The 14,559-nt window shown below is 43.4% G+C and overlaps 1 protein-coding gene across 5 annotated transcripts in view; it reads right to left on the reverse strand.

Moving 5' to 3' along the window:
* PRRT4 (proline rich transmembrane protein 4) overlaps positions 1–14,559 on the reverse strand; it is a 73,579-nt gene that overhangs the window by 39,661 nt on the left and 19,359 nt on the right. For all 5 annotated transcript variants that reach the window (XM_073579228.1, XM_073579229.1, XM_073579231.1 and 2 more), the window contains exon 2: positions 13,071–14,056. In XM_073579228.1, coding sequence (XP_073435329.1) covers positions 13,071–13,980 — 910 coding nt within the window. In that variant the 5' untranslated portion in view covers positions 13,981–14,056. The remainder of the gene's footprint in view (positions 1–13,070; positions 14,057–14,559) is intronic.

Raw genomic sequence — 14,559 nt, forward strand, 5'->3', positions numbered from 1 at the left:
GGATTTCTGGAAGCGCACGTTAAATGCTGCTGTCAGTGTGGGAGAAAGGGTCCCCGCCGAGTGTCCGGGTCGGAACCAAGGGGACCGTCACCTAGGTTCCGGGGGAAACTGTTTTCGGGGGACAGAGTTCAGGGACGGACCGTGGAGACTGACAGGTGGGCTGTGGGAGGAGCCAATATAAAAGAGGCGGGGAACGCTAGTCACAGTGAGTCAGCAGAACAGGACAGAAGGAGCAGGAGACCGTGGGAGCGACTGAGAGCCAGAGCGACTCACCGGAGCCAGGAAGGAGGCCAGGGACAGGAGACACTCCCCCTGGACATCAGTGGGACGGCGCCGAGACGACCATCCAAGAACCTCTCCCCCGCATCGACCAGCGGCCGCCTTACTCCAGCCCGCGGCTTCGGACAGCCCGCGGACACTCGCGGCCGTTGCCGCCTCGCGGGCTGCCCGCGGCTGCGGCCTGCCCACGGGTCCTAGCGGCCGTTGCCGCCTCACGTCAGCCCATGGCTGGGGCCTGTCCCCCGCCACCCGCAGCCGCCCCGCTTCTACCCCTGGCCGCGTCTAGTTCAGTGCCATCGGCGGCCACCACTGTCCCTCTTCAGGCCGCAGCAAGGGCCGGGCCGTTGCTCGCCGCGGGTCCTCCGTTGCAGTCGCTGGCTGTGCAGGTGGCCTGCCAGCCACCACCCCGCATCGCCGCTGCTTGCCCCTATCCGGGGGCTGCGGCCCATCTGTCCAAGGATTCCTCCAGGGCCTGTTGTGTCCCTGCTTCACCGGAGCGTTTGAACGCTCGAAGACTACGAAAGATCTTCAGCGGCTGGACCCAGCGGCTGCTACGCCGAGGAACCATCGTCCAGGATGCCGAGGGACGTCGGGACGGTTAAGTGACACTATATAGCTAAGGACCCGTAGTCGGCCATACCGTGGCCCTATAGTGACCGGCATTGCCGGACGTAGTCGTGTTCTTATACTTCCATGTTTGTTATTATTGAGTCCCTGCGACAACAATCCCTGTTATTTGTTCAGTTGCTTAGACTACCCCTGCGAATAGTTACCTATATACCTACAAGAGTTATTACCAAAAACACAAAAACGTATTGCATCTCGTCACTGCATCCTGTGTACCTGCTAGTACCACATCAGAGTTTGACAACGGCATTTAACGGGTTAATAGCTGCTGGTGGATCGCGATTCCACCCGTGGCTGTTCCGGGCACATGTCAGCTGTTCAAAACAGCTGACGTGTCATGATCCAGGATGGGGTTTCGCTTTGGCCCATCCTGGTCAGACTGGGGGTTAATTGTTCTGCCTCTCTCTGGCAGAGGGTGGCTATTTAATGCTCACTGGACCTAGGTCCGGTGTCAGTTATACTCCTGCCCTCGGCTGAGTTAGTTGACCTCTTGTGTACGTGTGCCTTGTGCCTGATAACTTGTTGCTTGTTTGGTTGTGATCCGGTTCTGTCCGTTACGAGTTCTGCCTGTCCATCTTGTACCGCATCGCTCTCTCATGTATGACTCTCTGCTTGTGACACGACTACTCTCTGCTCGTCCCTTTGGTACCGCACCGCCCTCTTATGTATGACCTTTGGCTTTGTCTGACCTCCTGTCTGTTTATCCCTCCTGTACCTCGTTTGCCCGTACTGTGAATGACCTCTGTTTTGCCCGACTCTGAGTTTTCTATCTTCTCCGAAAGCAGGACGCCAAGCCCAGCCCCCTTGCAGCCACATGACCGTAGGTCCTGTGCCGGCTTGCTAACCTTCAGTGTTCAGGTCCTGTAAATCTGTACTTTCTGGCTGTTCCTGTCCCCAGGGGTCCCTACAGTGCGGGTGAGGCCCTGCTCAGTGGAGGCTGTACGCCGGCGCTGTCAGGATCCTGATACATGTGCCAGGAAAGATGTGGGCTCACCGTCGGAGCCTATATCAAAGGGAGGGAGTCCAACATCAGCGTACTACTACGGCTGACGTTGGAAATGGGTTAAAATTAAAAAAATTGTAGTAATTGAATTGAAAATATTAAAAAAAGGGGTTGTCCTATACGTCAAAAATTATCTTACCATCCTATTGCATGTAAAAAGGGTTATAAAAATTACTGTTAATAGAAGAAAACCTCCATGTAGTAAGATTTGCTAAATCATCAATTAAGTACAATAATTTTAATTCAGAAAAATTGGATTAAACATCTTCAAAAAATCAAGGCGTAATAGCCAATCTAAAAGTCAAACCCACGGCAACAGAGCAAGGTTTATTGCAGCACACAATTTCACTTGCTCTCACCATGAAGGTGCACGTGGGCCCCCACCATGTACTCTCACAAATCTGGTTCCCGTTCACCTTCTACTGTGTATTTATTCCGCCTACTGGGAAATGTGTCTGTGTTTGCTCTAGACCAATTGAGTCCCATTCTTTCCACCTTCCCTCTGAGAAACTATTCAGACCATTCCTAACATAACTCCACAGGGCATAATTTCACCCAGGGATGGACACTACCTTTGGCCCTCATTGTTTCATTTGCCCCCAGGACTTGGAGACATTGCAGTCCTCTCATTCCTGCCTACATCAGCCCCATCTGCTGATAACTCGGTCCATATTACCTTCACTAGCCCTTTCCATTCATCTTAATAATGTAAGGTCCCATGTGACTGTGTCATTATCACACGGCAATGGTTAGGACAGATCAATGGGTCATAGGTCTTCTCGGAGTGTGTCACTGTGGTGGCAGTGACAGACAAAGGATCAGACCCTTCTGCCCTTTAATTACTGAGTCAGTAGTGTATTATATTGCCATAAATTTGATTACTACATACAACCCATGTCTGCCGACCAACTAATCTAATTCTGAGTTTATTTTCAGATGCTCCAAACAATCATGTTATAATAATCAGGTTAATTAGACTTTTATCATCTAGTGCTGTGTGCAACATCCTGGATACATTGGGAAAAGAACATTGGGAAAGTGCTGTGATGATGAAGCCTAAAGGACCTCACTATTGTCACCGTGGCGGAGTTTGTATATTGTGTTAGATCCCTCATATCCACCTCTGCTTATCTTGGTTTGTCCTCTCACACTTTGTAGGTACATGCATGTCTCTAAATAAGAGTGAATTACGGTAATTCATGTACTGCATGTTGTTACTGTAACTTATCATGTCGCCTAACTAGAGGCATAGGGACTCCGTGTGCCATAATGGGGGCTTCTCTGCATCTGTGAGAAAGCCCTCCTGTGCATCTATATAAAGGATCCATAATATAATCTCAGGAGAGCCAAATATCAGCCAAATTGAAGAGCTGTGATTTAAAGGAGTTCTCCAGTGTAGAGAAGTTATCACCAATCCATGGGACAGGTGATAACTCACAGATCGATGGGGATCCAGCCGCAGGGACCTACTCCGATCACTGACAAGATATAGAATAAACGGGCACCAACCACAATATCAATTTAGAGAAAGACACATCACTGTGTCGATACGCGTGGGTTTGGGGGTCCCATGTAACCTACCCGGTAGCTTGTTCATCCTCAGAAACCAGGTGATATCATGCTAGGGAAAGGGACTTATTAATGTATGTTTATTTGTGTTGGCAACATGATAAGCATTCAATTTTCTGTCCATGGTATATGTAGAATTTCTATGTAACCATAGTAGTTATTAATATGGTATTTTTTGATTTAAGGTCATGATTGTCATAACAATTGATTTGATAGACCCTAGGTTATGGTAACTAGCAGATACCTGGCATTATACTGTATGGTTGGTCTTGGGACCCATAGCATTTAACTATTTATCAAAATGACCCATTGTCTTTGTTTTGTTATTAATGTCTGGTTGTTCAGACTTTTTAATTGTTTTTAACCACAAAGTGTCTGTTTGTTGTGTCCATTAATAAAATTGATACTTTTTTCATATCTTTGTGGTGATCCCTATTTGTGTGCATATACTTTCTTCTTTTCATGTGTTCTCATGACCTACTCCGATCAGCCAAAGGGGGGAACTTTTACACCCTTTAGAAGGGAGCAGCAGTGCACCTGCCAAACCGCCTCTGCATTCATTTCTTAAGGGGCTGCTGAGCGCTGCTTTTCCGACAGCCCTTTAGAGAATTAATGGAGCGCCAGGTGAGCATGCGTAGGGATAAATCTCCCTATTCTCCTAATCCAATGATAGGAGCAGGTCTTAACGGTGGACCCCACAGATCTGTAAGTCATCAACTGTACTGTGGCCAGGTGATAACTTATTTTCTTCAGAAAACTCCTTTTAGGCTGAACGTGTTTTTTTTTTTTGTTGCTGTCTAAATTTACCCGTGATTGATGAACATTTACATTTGAATTCGATATATTATACATATTAATGGAAAACAGTAAAAAAGTTATTTTAGCAGTCTAGCCCCAAGGACATCTTGGCTCCTGGGCTTTTTCCAACCCTTCTTTATTACTGGGATGGCTTTTTCAAGCAGAGGGTATGAGTGCTCCACTTTCTCTAAGAACCAAAATAAATAAGGTCACAAGAAATGTCATTTGCAGGTTGAACGCTCAACTTCATTTATCAAGATTTGTTGAATCTGTGACAACTAAGAAGCAATATGTACCACACCGTGAACAAGCCCAGGCAGGCAGGAAAGCAATGCAGGGGGCAGATTAGTTCATACACTGCGTGTGTCAATGTATCATTCTCCATTCAAGAAGTAAAACATAAAATACAACTAAGGCTGTGTTCACATTAACTACACAAATCTACAAAAAAAATTTTTTTCAGGTGCCCAGGTTTTGTGACTGGATTTAGGGTATTTTGAGGGTGTTGTATTCAAAAATCAAAAAATCAAAACTTTCGAGAATTGGTTCTAGTTTTTGGGATATTGTATCCATGAAAATAATGCATTGGCCCAATTGGAATCTGTATGATAACAAATTCAATAGCTTTTGGTCTGACTTTTGACTCAGTGTCTTAGGTAATGAAACATCCCATATAATTAATTAGTCTGTATTTCAATTTGTACGCTTTCAGTGGTATAAGGCCAGTTTCACATGTCCAGATAAATCCAGTACCGGAAAAACAGATACCGGAGCTATCCGTGTCTGTGTATCCATGTGGACACATGGTACCTCCGCGTGGCACACATGTGGCAACCGTGTGCCGCACGTGAGCCGCATCAGGACCACACGGACGGCGCCGGGAAGAAGCGGTTACTGTAAGCGCTGTTCCCGGCGGCTGGTGCTAACCGCGGCTGTGATTCTTCTCTCCTGCTTTGCCGGCAGGAGAGAAGAATGAATGAAAACTCGAAGTGGGGTCCCCCTCATTTTATGAGCCAACCAGATGAAACTTACAGCTGGGGGCTGCAGCCCTCAGCTGTCAGCATCAGCAAGGTTGGTTCTCAAGAATAGAGGGGTCCCAATGCTGGTTTTTTAATTTCGTCTGGTTGGTTCACAAAATGAGGGGGACCCCACGTCGGGTTTTCATTCATTCTTCTCTCCTGCCGGCAGAGCAGGAGAGAAGAATCACAGCCGCGGTCAGCACCAGCTGCCGAGAACAGCTCTTACAGTAGCAGCTTCTTCCCGGCGGCCGTCCGTGAGCACGGTGTTAAAACAGACATGTCAGCGTGTTTTGCACACGAACACACGGTCCGTGAAAACACGCTGACATGTGCACAGACCCATTCATTTGAATGGGTCTACGTGTGTCAGTGTCTCCGGTACGTGAGAAAACTGTCACTACACGTACCAGAGCCACTGACATGTGAAAGAGGCCTAAGTGACTTTTTGCAATTAATTAACTATTAGGCTGGGTTCACACGTAGCGGAACTCTCGCGGAAATTTCCGCGAGAATTCCGGAATTCCATTCCGCTGGAAAATCGCATTTTAAATTCCCGTGGAAAAACTAGCATTTTGCAAGCGTAATTAGCTTGCAGAATTGCTAGCGTTTTCCAAGCGATCTGGAGCATCGCTTGGAGAACTGATTGACAAGTTGGTCACACTCGTCAAACATAGTGTTTGATGAGTGTGACCAACTTTTTACTATTGAGGCCGCCTATGTGGCATCAATAGTAAAAGATAGAATGTAAAAAGTAATAATAAAAAAAAATATTGTTATTCTCACCTTCCGACGTCCCGCGCAGCCTTCCCGCCTCTCTCCACGCTCCCGATCCCAGTAATCCTTTGCGACAATTACCGCAATGACGTCTGTTCTCGCGGGATCGCGACGTCTCACGGTCATTCGCGATGACGTTGCGCGATCGCGCGAGAATGGACGTCATCGCTCGCAAAGGATTACTGGGATCGGGAGTGTGGAGAGAGGCAGGAAGGCTGTGCGGGACGTCGGAAGGTGAGAATAACAATATTTTTTACTTTAAATTCTATTTTTTACAGGGATATGGTACCCAAAGCCCGGAGGACAGTCTCCTCTTCTCCGGACCGTGGGTACCATCCGCAAATGTTCTGCTTACTTTCTGCATGGTGTGCACAGCCACATGCGGAAAGTAATCAGAACAATGCATTCCTATGGGTGCGGGATCGCCGTGATTCCGCGAAATTAATGAGCATGCTGCGTTTTTTACCGTGAAGCGATTCCGCCGCGGTAAAAGCCGCAGCATTAGCATAGCATTGCGGAATCCCATAGGAATGCATGGGATGCTTTTCGCGTTTTCGCGGTTAAAACCGCCGCTGAAACGCGAAAAAAACGCCACGTGTGAACTCAGCCTTAAACATCTCAGAAACTAGAGCCAATCTCGCAATACTAAAGTCAGATTTCTTAATCAGCACCATAAACGTAATATAAAACCGTTCAGATGTCGTTTGCACCAAAATCACTGTATATCAATTAGGGCACATTCACACGTTTAGTATTTGGTCAGTATTTTATGATACGAAATTATGGTATCACAGCAGCGTTACAACAGCATTACAAACAAAACATTAAGAACAGCATTACTACATTACATTACAGCATTACATAGAGTAATTACCAGACACAGATCTTGCACATGACTAATCACAATACGTAACAAACAAAGGTACACAAGTCTCTGATCATTTCCATTATTGTGCCAGCCCTAGGTCGCAGCCATCTTTCACCCTTAGTGAATTATTATACATCCTCATAGCAGTAGGCACAAACGATTTCCTGAATTTCTCCTTCTTGCACCTCAGTAGGATTAGACGGCTGCTGAATGTGCTCTTCTGATTCAAGAACAGCCCGTATAGTGGGTGTGTATTATTGTGCATTATAGCCTATAGCATTTACATCCGTATTTGTAAGCCAAAATCAGGAGTGGGAGAAAAACACAGAAATGGTGACGTGTTTCTTTTATACTTTTCCTGATTATTCTACTCCAGGTTTTGGCTAACAAATAATGATATCAAATACTAACCAAATACTGAACGTGTGAACGTGGCCTGAGAATGCATCAAGCAGCAATCCGTAGACAAAAAAGTTGTGCGGACATATTTTTTTTGTCCTCCTGAAAAATAATGATTTCAACTAGATCCGTTTTTTTCACACTGAAGTCTATGGAAAACGGATCTGTTAAATAGCCATCTGTTTTTCTCCCATTTTAAAAGGATCTGTTTTTTTTGCTTACTGGAGGTAGAGAAATAAACATTTAATATATACGGTACTACTGGACATGTCAACTTTCTAGTAATCATTATTTGAAACTGATCCTGTAAGCAAAAAAAGGATCCAAATGAAATCAGTTATTTTCAGGAGAACAAACGGATTTCTGCTGGTTCCATTCTAACTGATTATTAATACGAGAACATAGCCTAAGGCTTTATTCATTTTCGTCTAAAGGGCCGTTTCCATGTCTGTTTTTTTGTGCACCGAGTGTTGGAAAAAAAAAAGGCAGAGATGTCCATTTTTGATCCACATCAGTGCCAACCATGTTTCATCTGTGTACTGTCAGCTTTTTTACTTTTTAACGGGTATGAGAACCTTGGGATATTTTTTTTGTATGCAAAGAAAATGGATGCCACTCTGATGGTAATAACAGACATGCGGGCCAAAACTTGATGAGCATAAGATCTAACTTACTGATGAAAAACTGTTTGCATAGAGAACAGATGTCTGAATGAATCCCAACTAGGAATACGATAATATGACAGTTATAGCTTTTTGGCTTCATAACCAATTTTCAACCATAAGCCTCATTCAGACTTCTGTTTCACATATATGACCTTTCTGTATTTTCACAGTTAGAACATGTATCATTATAGTCTATAAGGATGTTTATGTGTCCATTTTTTTTGCAAATCCATGTATCTACAAAAAAAAAAGAAAATAATTGTCACAGATTTACCGTTACATAGAGGAGCAAGAAGACAGCAGCGTCTAATTTCTTCTACTCCTGCACTGTTTAGAATCACTTCACTTTCATATTAAATGGCAGTGCATGGGTTAATATGCTCAGTTGAGAGCTCTTGGAAGGTTTCCTGCATTAAGGCTCTTAGCTGTTCACTGTTGACCACTCCCCTCTCCTATATAGCCTGCACTCATTGCCAGAGCTAGCTTCATGCTGCATGGTTTGGAGAGGTTGGTTTTCTGTTGTTTGAGAAGGTGTATGGCGGATTTATCTGAGACTGTTGCTAGGTTTTGGATGTGTGCTAATTCCCCCCTTCTCCTACTTTGGTTTTACCTCATCCTCCACTCCCTGGTGTTTACTTCTGTTGTTTGTGTGAGTATATTTGTATGATTGATATTTTCCTTTATCCTTGTTTGTATACTCTTGTTAGTCTGGTTGGTGTATTACGTTACACTACTACTCTCCTCTTCCCTGGGTGGGGGAAGGGTACAGACTGAGGACGTATTCAGGAACTAAGGCCCTGGTGTCTTCACCATCAGAAGTAATCCGGGGAACAGGGCGAGCTACGGCACCCCTAGCGTTAGGGACAGGGAGGGAGCCCCTGGTCCAGGGACACCCGACAAGAGTCGTGACAGTAATTAGGCATATCGGACTTTGACAAACACATGCATATGAGTCCAGTGGGCGCTCCTGTTCAGTGACTGACTGTCTCCACTGTATGATTCTGAGTGTAGAGATAAATAAGACCGCCCACTGGACTCATAGGGATGTCAACAAATAAAATACAAGTTACACTGAATCTTTTCCCACAAATCTATAAATCATTTTGCTTAGCGTCTTCTCTATATCTTGCTGACCACAGGTCCCTTTAAGCCTACAGAAATTGCTGTGGTCATTATGGAGATTGTCCAACAACTCAATCTTTCCACAGCTCTACCTCTTATAAGATATAATAACTACTTTTTCCATGGTATGCATTTTAATCTTTAATCTTCCCATATCACTTACAAGACATACAGATGATGAGTGATATCTTACAATGTGGTAGTCATCGCTATGAAGGATTATGGAGACTTTGCACACGGCGACTCATTAATTTTTTAGTTATCAGCAATAGCATATGTCAGCCGATAATTCAGTCCTATTATGTGGTACTGTATCAAATAGAGGGAAAAGGGTATCAGTGACACCTCTTCAGGCACTTGTGCCAGGCCAGGGGTGTACTAAAACCATGACGCCTAGGGTCCAATAGGCACAAAAGATACATGCACCTTAATAGGAGATGCCATTATTTTTGTGATGTGAAAAAAATCTTTTCCCAAAATGATGAACTATGAAATAAAATGTGTTTACGACGTATGACACAATGGTTGTCTGGAGGTTATTAGATCCAATGTTCTTCTCCTTCGAGTTCTTGCTACGACTCTAGTGGTACTACTCTGGTAGTGTTTGCAGGTTACTGAGGTAAATAAGTGCCTGCAGAATTTTCAATGAGGCGACGGCGGTCACAGGAAGGATTCTGGGTAATGTGTTGCTGCTACCTGGTCCGAATACAGATGAGCACAGGGAAGAATATGTGTGCTTCTCTGTATCGGGACCATGTAACTAATTCTATGGCCTCATAGCAACAGGGATGTATCTGCTTATATGCCACCACTGCTGGAAGCTTTCGTTTCTCATAGGAAACAATGGCAAGATACACAACGCACTGCCCCACTACACTGCGATACCAGCTGTGTAAAATGGCGTGTTCTCATCAGCCGGGAGAAAATAATGACAGCACATTAGTGCCATAGTCACAACCTGCACCCATTTCATTCCAGACTTGTAGTCGGTAATGCATGCATCGGCCCCCTCAGGATACCACAGATGTAATGCAGACCTAATGTCGACGACCCCCACCACACTCTCCTCTCACAGACCCATTGTGTACACCTGCAGAGGTCATGTTTATAGAAAGTACACATTCTGGAACAGTGTAGACCTCCCCCCATACAACCTTCACCTTCCCCCCACATATAAGGCACAGCACAAACCCCCTCCATTCACACACTGTGCAGAAAGACATCTGAGTATAGGACAGGCTGAATAAATAAGGGGTCAATTTCCCTCCAGACAAGATGCCGCATCAGCCAGTTAGTCCCCAACGATCAATAAGATTTAGCATTTATCTGTGATCCAAGGGGTAACGTTTCTTTTTGCAGACAGTGACATGTCAAGCCTGCCATACCAATGTGAGGAGACTTTTAAGCCTTGCAATGCTCCTCTGGGGAATTAAGGAAGAGGAATGGAACTCTAGTGCCACCTATTGAAAGTAGCAATTCTAAAAGTCAATATTGACCCTTTAATAAGCCTTGCCATGTGACTTAGAATAAAGGTCAAACCATAATCTCAATTTGCAGACACTGTGTTTCGGGGTGCTGCCCCTTGTCAGTGCAAAGTGTGAGATCTGGTTTGGCTGGAAGGCTTGACATGTCACTCTCCGCAAGCAAAAACGTTACTGCTTGGATCCAGGTCAGACACCTCTCAACCAGCCAAACCAGATCGCACACTTTGCACTGATGAGGGGCAGTACCCCGAAACACAGTTTCTGCAAATTGAGATTATGGTTGAGCTTTTATCCTGAGTCATGTGACAAGGCTCGTTAAAGGGTCAATATGGACTTCTAGTATTGCTGCTTCCAGTAGGTGGCACTAGAGTGCTAGTCCTCTTCGCCTATGAAGAGACAATTTGCACAGCTTTTATCAGCGAATTGATCCTTGTGTTCAGTCAATCTTTTATAGAATCATCAGAAACAAAGTGAGCACAGTACAGTTCTGAACGACAGCCAAAGTCCCTTATTTGCAGACAAAATAGTTTTTTTTTCTGCCAACTAAACCACTAAAATCTCTATTATGTGTATATATATATTACAGTGGCTATGTTCCTGTAAACCTGTAGAAGCAGGTTTAGCAACTTAGGGGGGTGACTGCCTCCCTTCAAAGATATACTTCTACAGGTTTGCTTTTTCAGCATCTGACGGTTGAACTTTTATCTGATGCCTTCATTCACCTGGAGCCTCTTTACTATCTTTGTATTTCCAAGTGCAGTGAAATTGCAAAAAAAAAGTGCAATTCCACAATAGTTTTGGCTTTTTTAGTTACCATAATTGCTATATGGTAAAACTCACCTGTAAATCTGATTCTCCAGGTCAGTACGAGTATGCAAATACTAAACATGTATAGGTTTTTACTTTAAGTGGTAAAAAATATACGAAATTAGTAAGAAATAAAAATCTGCTTCTGTCGCCATTTTCCGACACCTGTAGCATTTCATTTTTCGTGATCTGGGCCTGGGTGAGGGCTTATTTTTTGTACCCTGAGCTGACGTTTTTATTGATACCATTTTGGGGTAGATATGACGTTTTAATTGCAATATTGCGGCTGCCCAAAAAACTTCATTTTGCCGTTTTGATTTTTTTTTTTTTATTGTTTTGCCAATTGTCCTGACCAATCCTCTGGCTGCATCTCTATGGAATCCGCTCACTTGTTTATATAAACAGTTAAAAAAAAATAGGTGCTGGCGGCAACCAAAGTCGCCAAATAAGATGCTTCAGGAAAAACACAGCCGGCGTTTTCTTGATGCATTTTCTGCTTCAAAAACTCAGCAACATCTAAAAGGCATTGTGTGCATATACCCTTAGGAAACCTATTGGTAAGAATTTATTTTCTATGGCCTTGTAAAACTTGTCTTGCAGGATTCTAACACAACATAATAGACAATTCACACCTAAATTAAAAAATGCCTTTGGGTGTTGTCTGGATTAGGAAATAAAATAGCCAAATATTACTCACTTCCTCCACTCTCCATTAGAATAATCCCTTGTCAAAGGGTCCTTGAAAGGAAACAGTTAAAAGAAAGTATTGGGTGGAGATACACTAGAAGGTCGGTAAATACTTTGTTCATGGATTATATTAGGAATCAGTGATCTAAGTTCCAGTGACAATATATGCCGGCATTTATGGGATCATAAAAAATTAGTGATTTGATATACCTTCTGTCATAGAGTTTGGGATTTCAAGAGTACAAGAGTATCTGATAAAAAAGAAAAGCATAATAATGTAGGAGGAAAAATAAAATGTTTGTAAAGCCAAACAGGGCGCATGCAACTCAACATTTCCTTTGATGAAGCTGAAAGTGCCTTCAAGGGGTTGTCCCCCTTTGGGAACAATTTCTTTTTGTTACCTAAATGAATGCAATCAGGACTAAAAATCAGGTTCTTCAGCTTTCCCTACAAAATGCACAGCTCTTCTGTCCATACAATGGCTTCTGGTGGAGGAACCAGACCAGTCCATCAGTCTCTTCAAATAGGAAAGCAGTTTGCTCTTGTGAGGTTTTCAACTGGACGAGACTGATGGACATGTATGGACACATGTTCCTCCACCAGCAGCCATTGTATGGCCTGGAGATCTATGTAGTCTGTGAGGAATGCTGCAGTAACAAGAGCAGAAGAATCTGTCATACCGGTTATAACAGTGTAGCAAAATCATGTCCCCAATGCATTTGATAAAGGACAGATAATGTGGTCAACCCCATTAACTCTTTCTACAGTCAGCAATAGATACTGTAATACAGAGGCTATAGGAGGCAAGTGGTGTAATCTTTTAATGAAACCCAATTGCAAAAAATATTTTTAGCCCCAATTGCATGCATTTAAGTGAGAAAAAAATATTGCCCTCAAAGGTGGACAACCTCTTTAATTACCTTAATATTTCTTAATTTTCTCTTTTATATCATTGTCTATGTCTCTTACCAGTAATATTTACGGTAACTGTTGATCCGAAGATTGATTCTTCTGCGTATGTTTGATGGACATCCTTCTCAGTAGAGTCTTCCAAGATCTCTCCCTGGATTACATCAGATATAACAAGTGGTGCATCTTCAGTGGCTATTACTTCACCAGAGTGAACATCCTTAGTGGGCACTTCAGAAGACTCTGTTTCAATGGCTTTATCTTTATACACCCAAGAATCGGTGACTTCTTGCTCACTTAGGTCCCAGATATATGGCAGTAAAGCGTCTGCAGACACATCAGTCTGAAGTCCAAGGCTACTTAAAGTTGTTGAATGTAACAGCAGTCCATGTTCCTCTTCAAGAATAGGGGATAACACTTTTTCTAAGGAGGTATCAGCCTCATAAATGGGTTCTATTGAGGAATTAACAACTGTAGCAAATATGGGTGTAATGGGTAGCTGCGACGAGATCTCAGGCCATGAAGATGCTGATCCATAAGAGTCTGTCACAAGAGGCACTGTTGGAGGTTCCACAATAGCCAGCCCTGTCACACGTTTGTCTGTTGGCTCATAGCTGGCAGTGACAATCTGCTCATATTCATCTGTTTCATGGGTCTTGTCAAGTAACAAAAGGTCAATCTGAAGTTGGTCTGATTCCAGAACTGGTACATCAGGGGTTGAAACATACAACATATTTGTGTCAGTTTGGCTTTCCTCAGAAGATGGATCATCACTATTGTTGTTCCACGGAGATGATACTGAAGAAGGATATTCTGTCACTGGGGCAAGTTCATCTTGATAGAAGGTGTATGGTAAAATCAATTCTTCATCTGCCAGTGAGAAGTTTTCAGTAGGTGTTACCTCCTGGCGGCCTAGGTGTATGCATGCCAACAGGAAAATGTTTATGGGTGTCCAGTATGATAAACCCATGATGTGTCTTCTTGTAACAACATCTACCAGACAAACACAACGTCACCGTGGCTTTACTCTTTTTTCAAAGCAGAAACTAGAAAGTAAAAAAGAAAAAAAAACAATACAGTGAAACATGCTAGCAAACACAAAATTTAATGTTGTAACTCAGACTGGATGGGAAAGAATTTTCTATTCCTAAAAATAATTTGGTCAAAACAACCACTAACTTTTGTCATATTTGGAAAATTATCTGAAGTAATAACAAACGGCAAATAGCTGTAAACAGTTTTCTCAAGGTGCCGGCCTGACCACTACTTTACAGTTTAAATTTGGATATTAGCCAAAAGTGGCCTTACACCTACAATATTTGTTGGCCAAATGTTCCTCTGGCCGACTGATTTTCTTTCTGACCTCGCCTTACACAGGACACTGGGTTCCTCCAACATATGAAGAAAATGAACTTTTGGTAAAGCTGGAGGCATGTCATTCAATAATCTCTTTGATGAAGCACAAAGGGAGGAGGGATATCTCCTTTGATATCAAACGATTGGGCAAGTTGAAATTCTACATGACCAATCCTTTTTTTCTTGACATCTG

This window comes from Dendrobates tinctorius, unplaced genomic scaffold (genome assembly GCF_039654945.1).
Source record: "Dendrobates tinctorius isolate UK_male_01 unplaced genomic scaffold, ASM3965494v1 ptg000062l, whole genome shotgun sequence".
Classification (NCBI taxonomy): domain Eukaryota; kingdom Metazoa; phylum Chordata; class Amphibia; order Anura; family Dendrobatidae; genus Dendrobates; species Dendrobates tinctorius.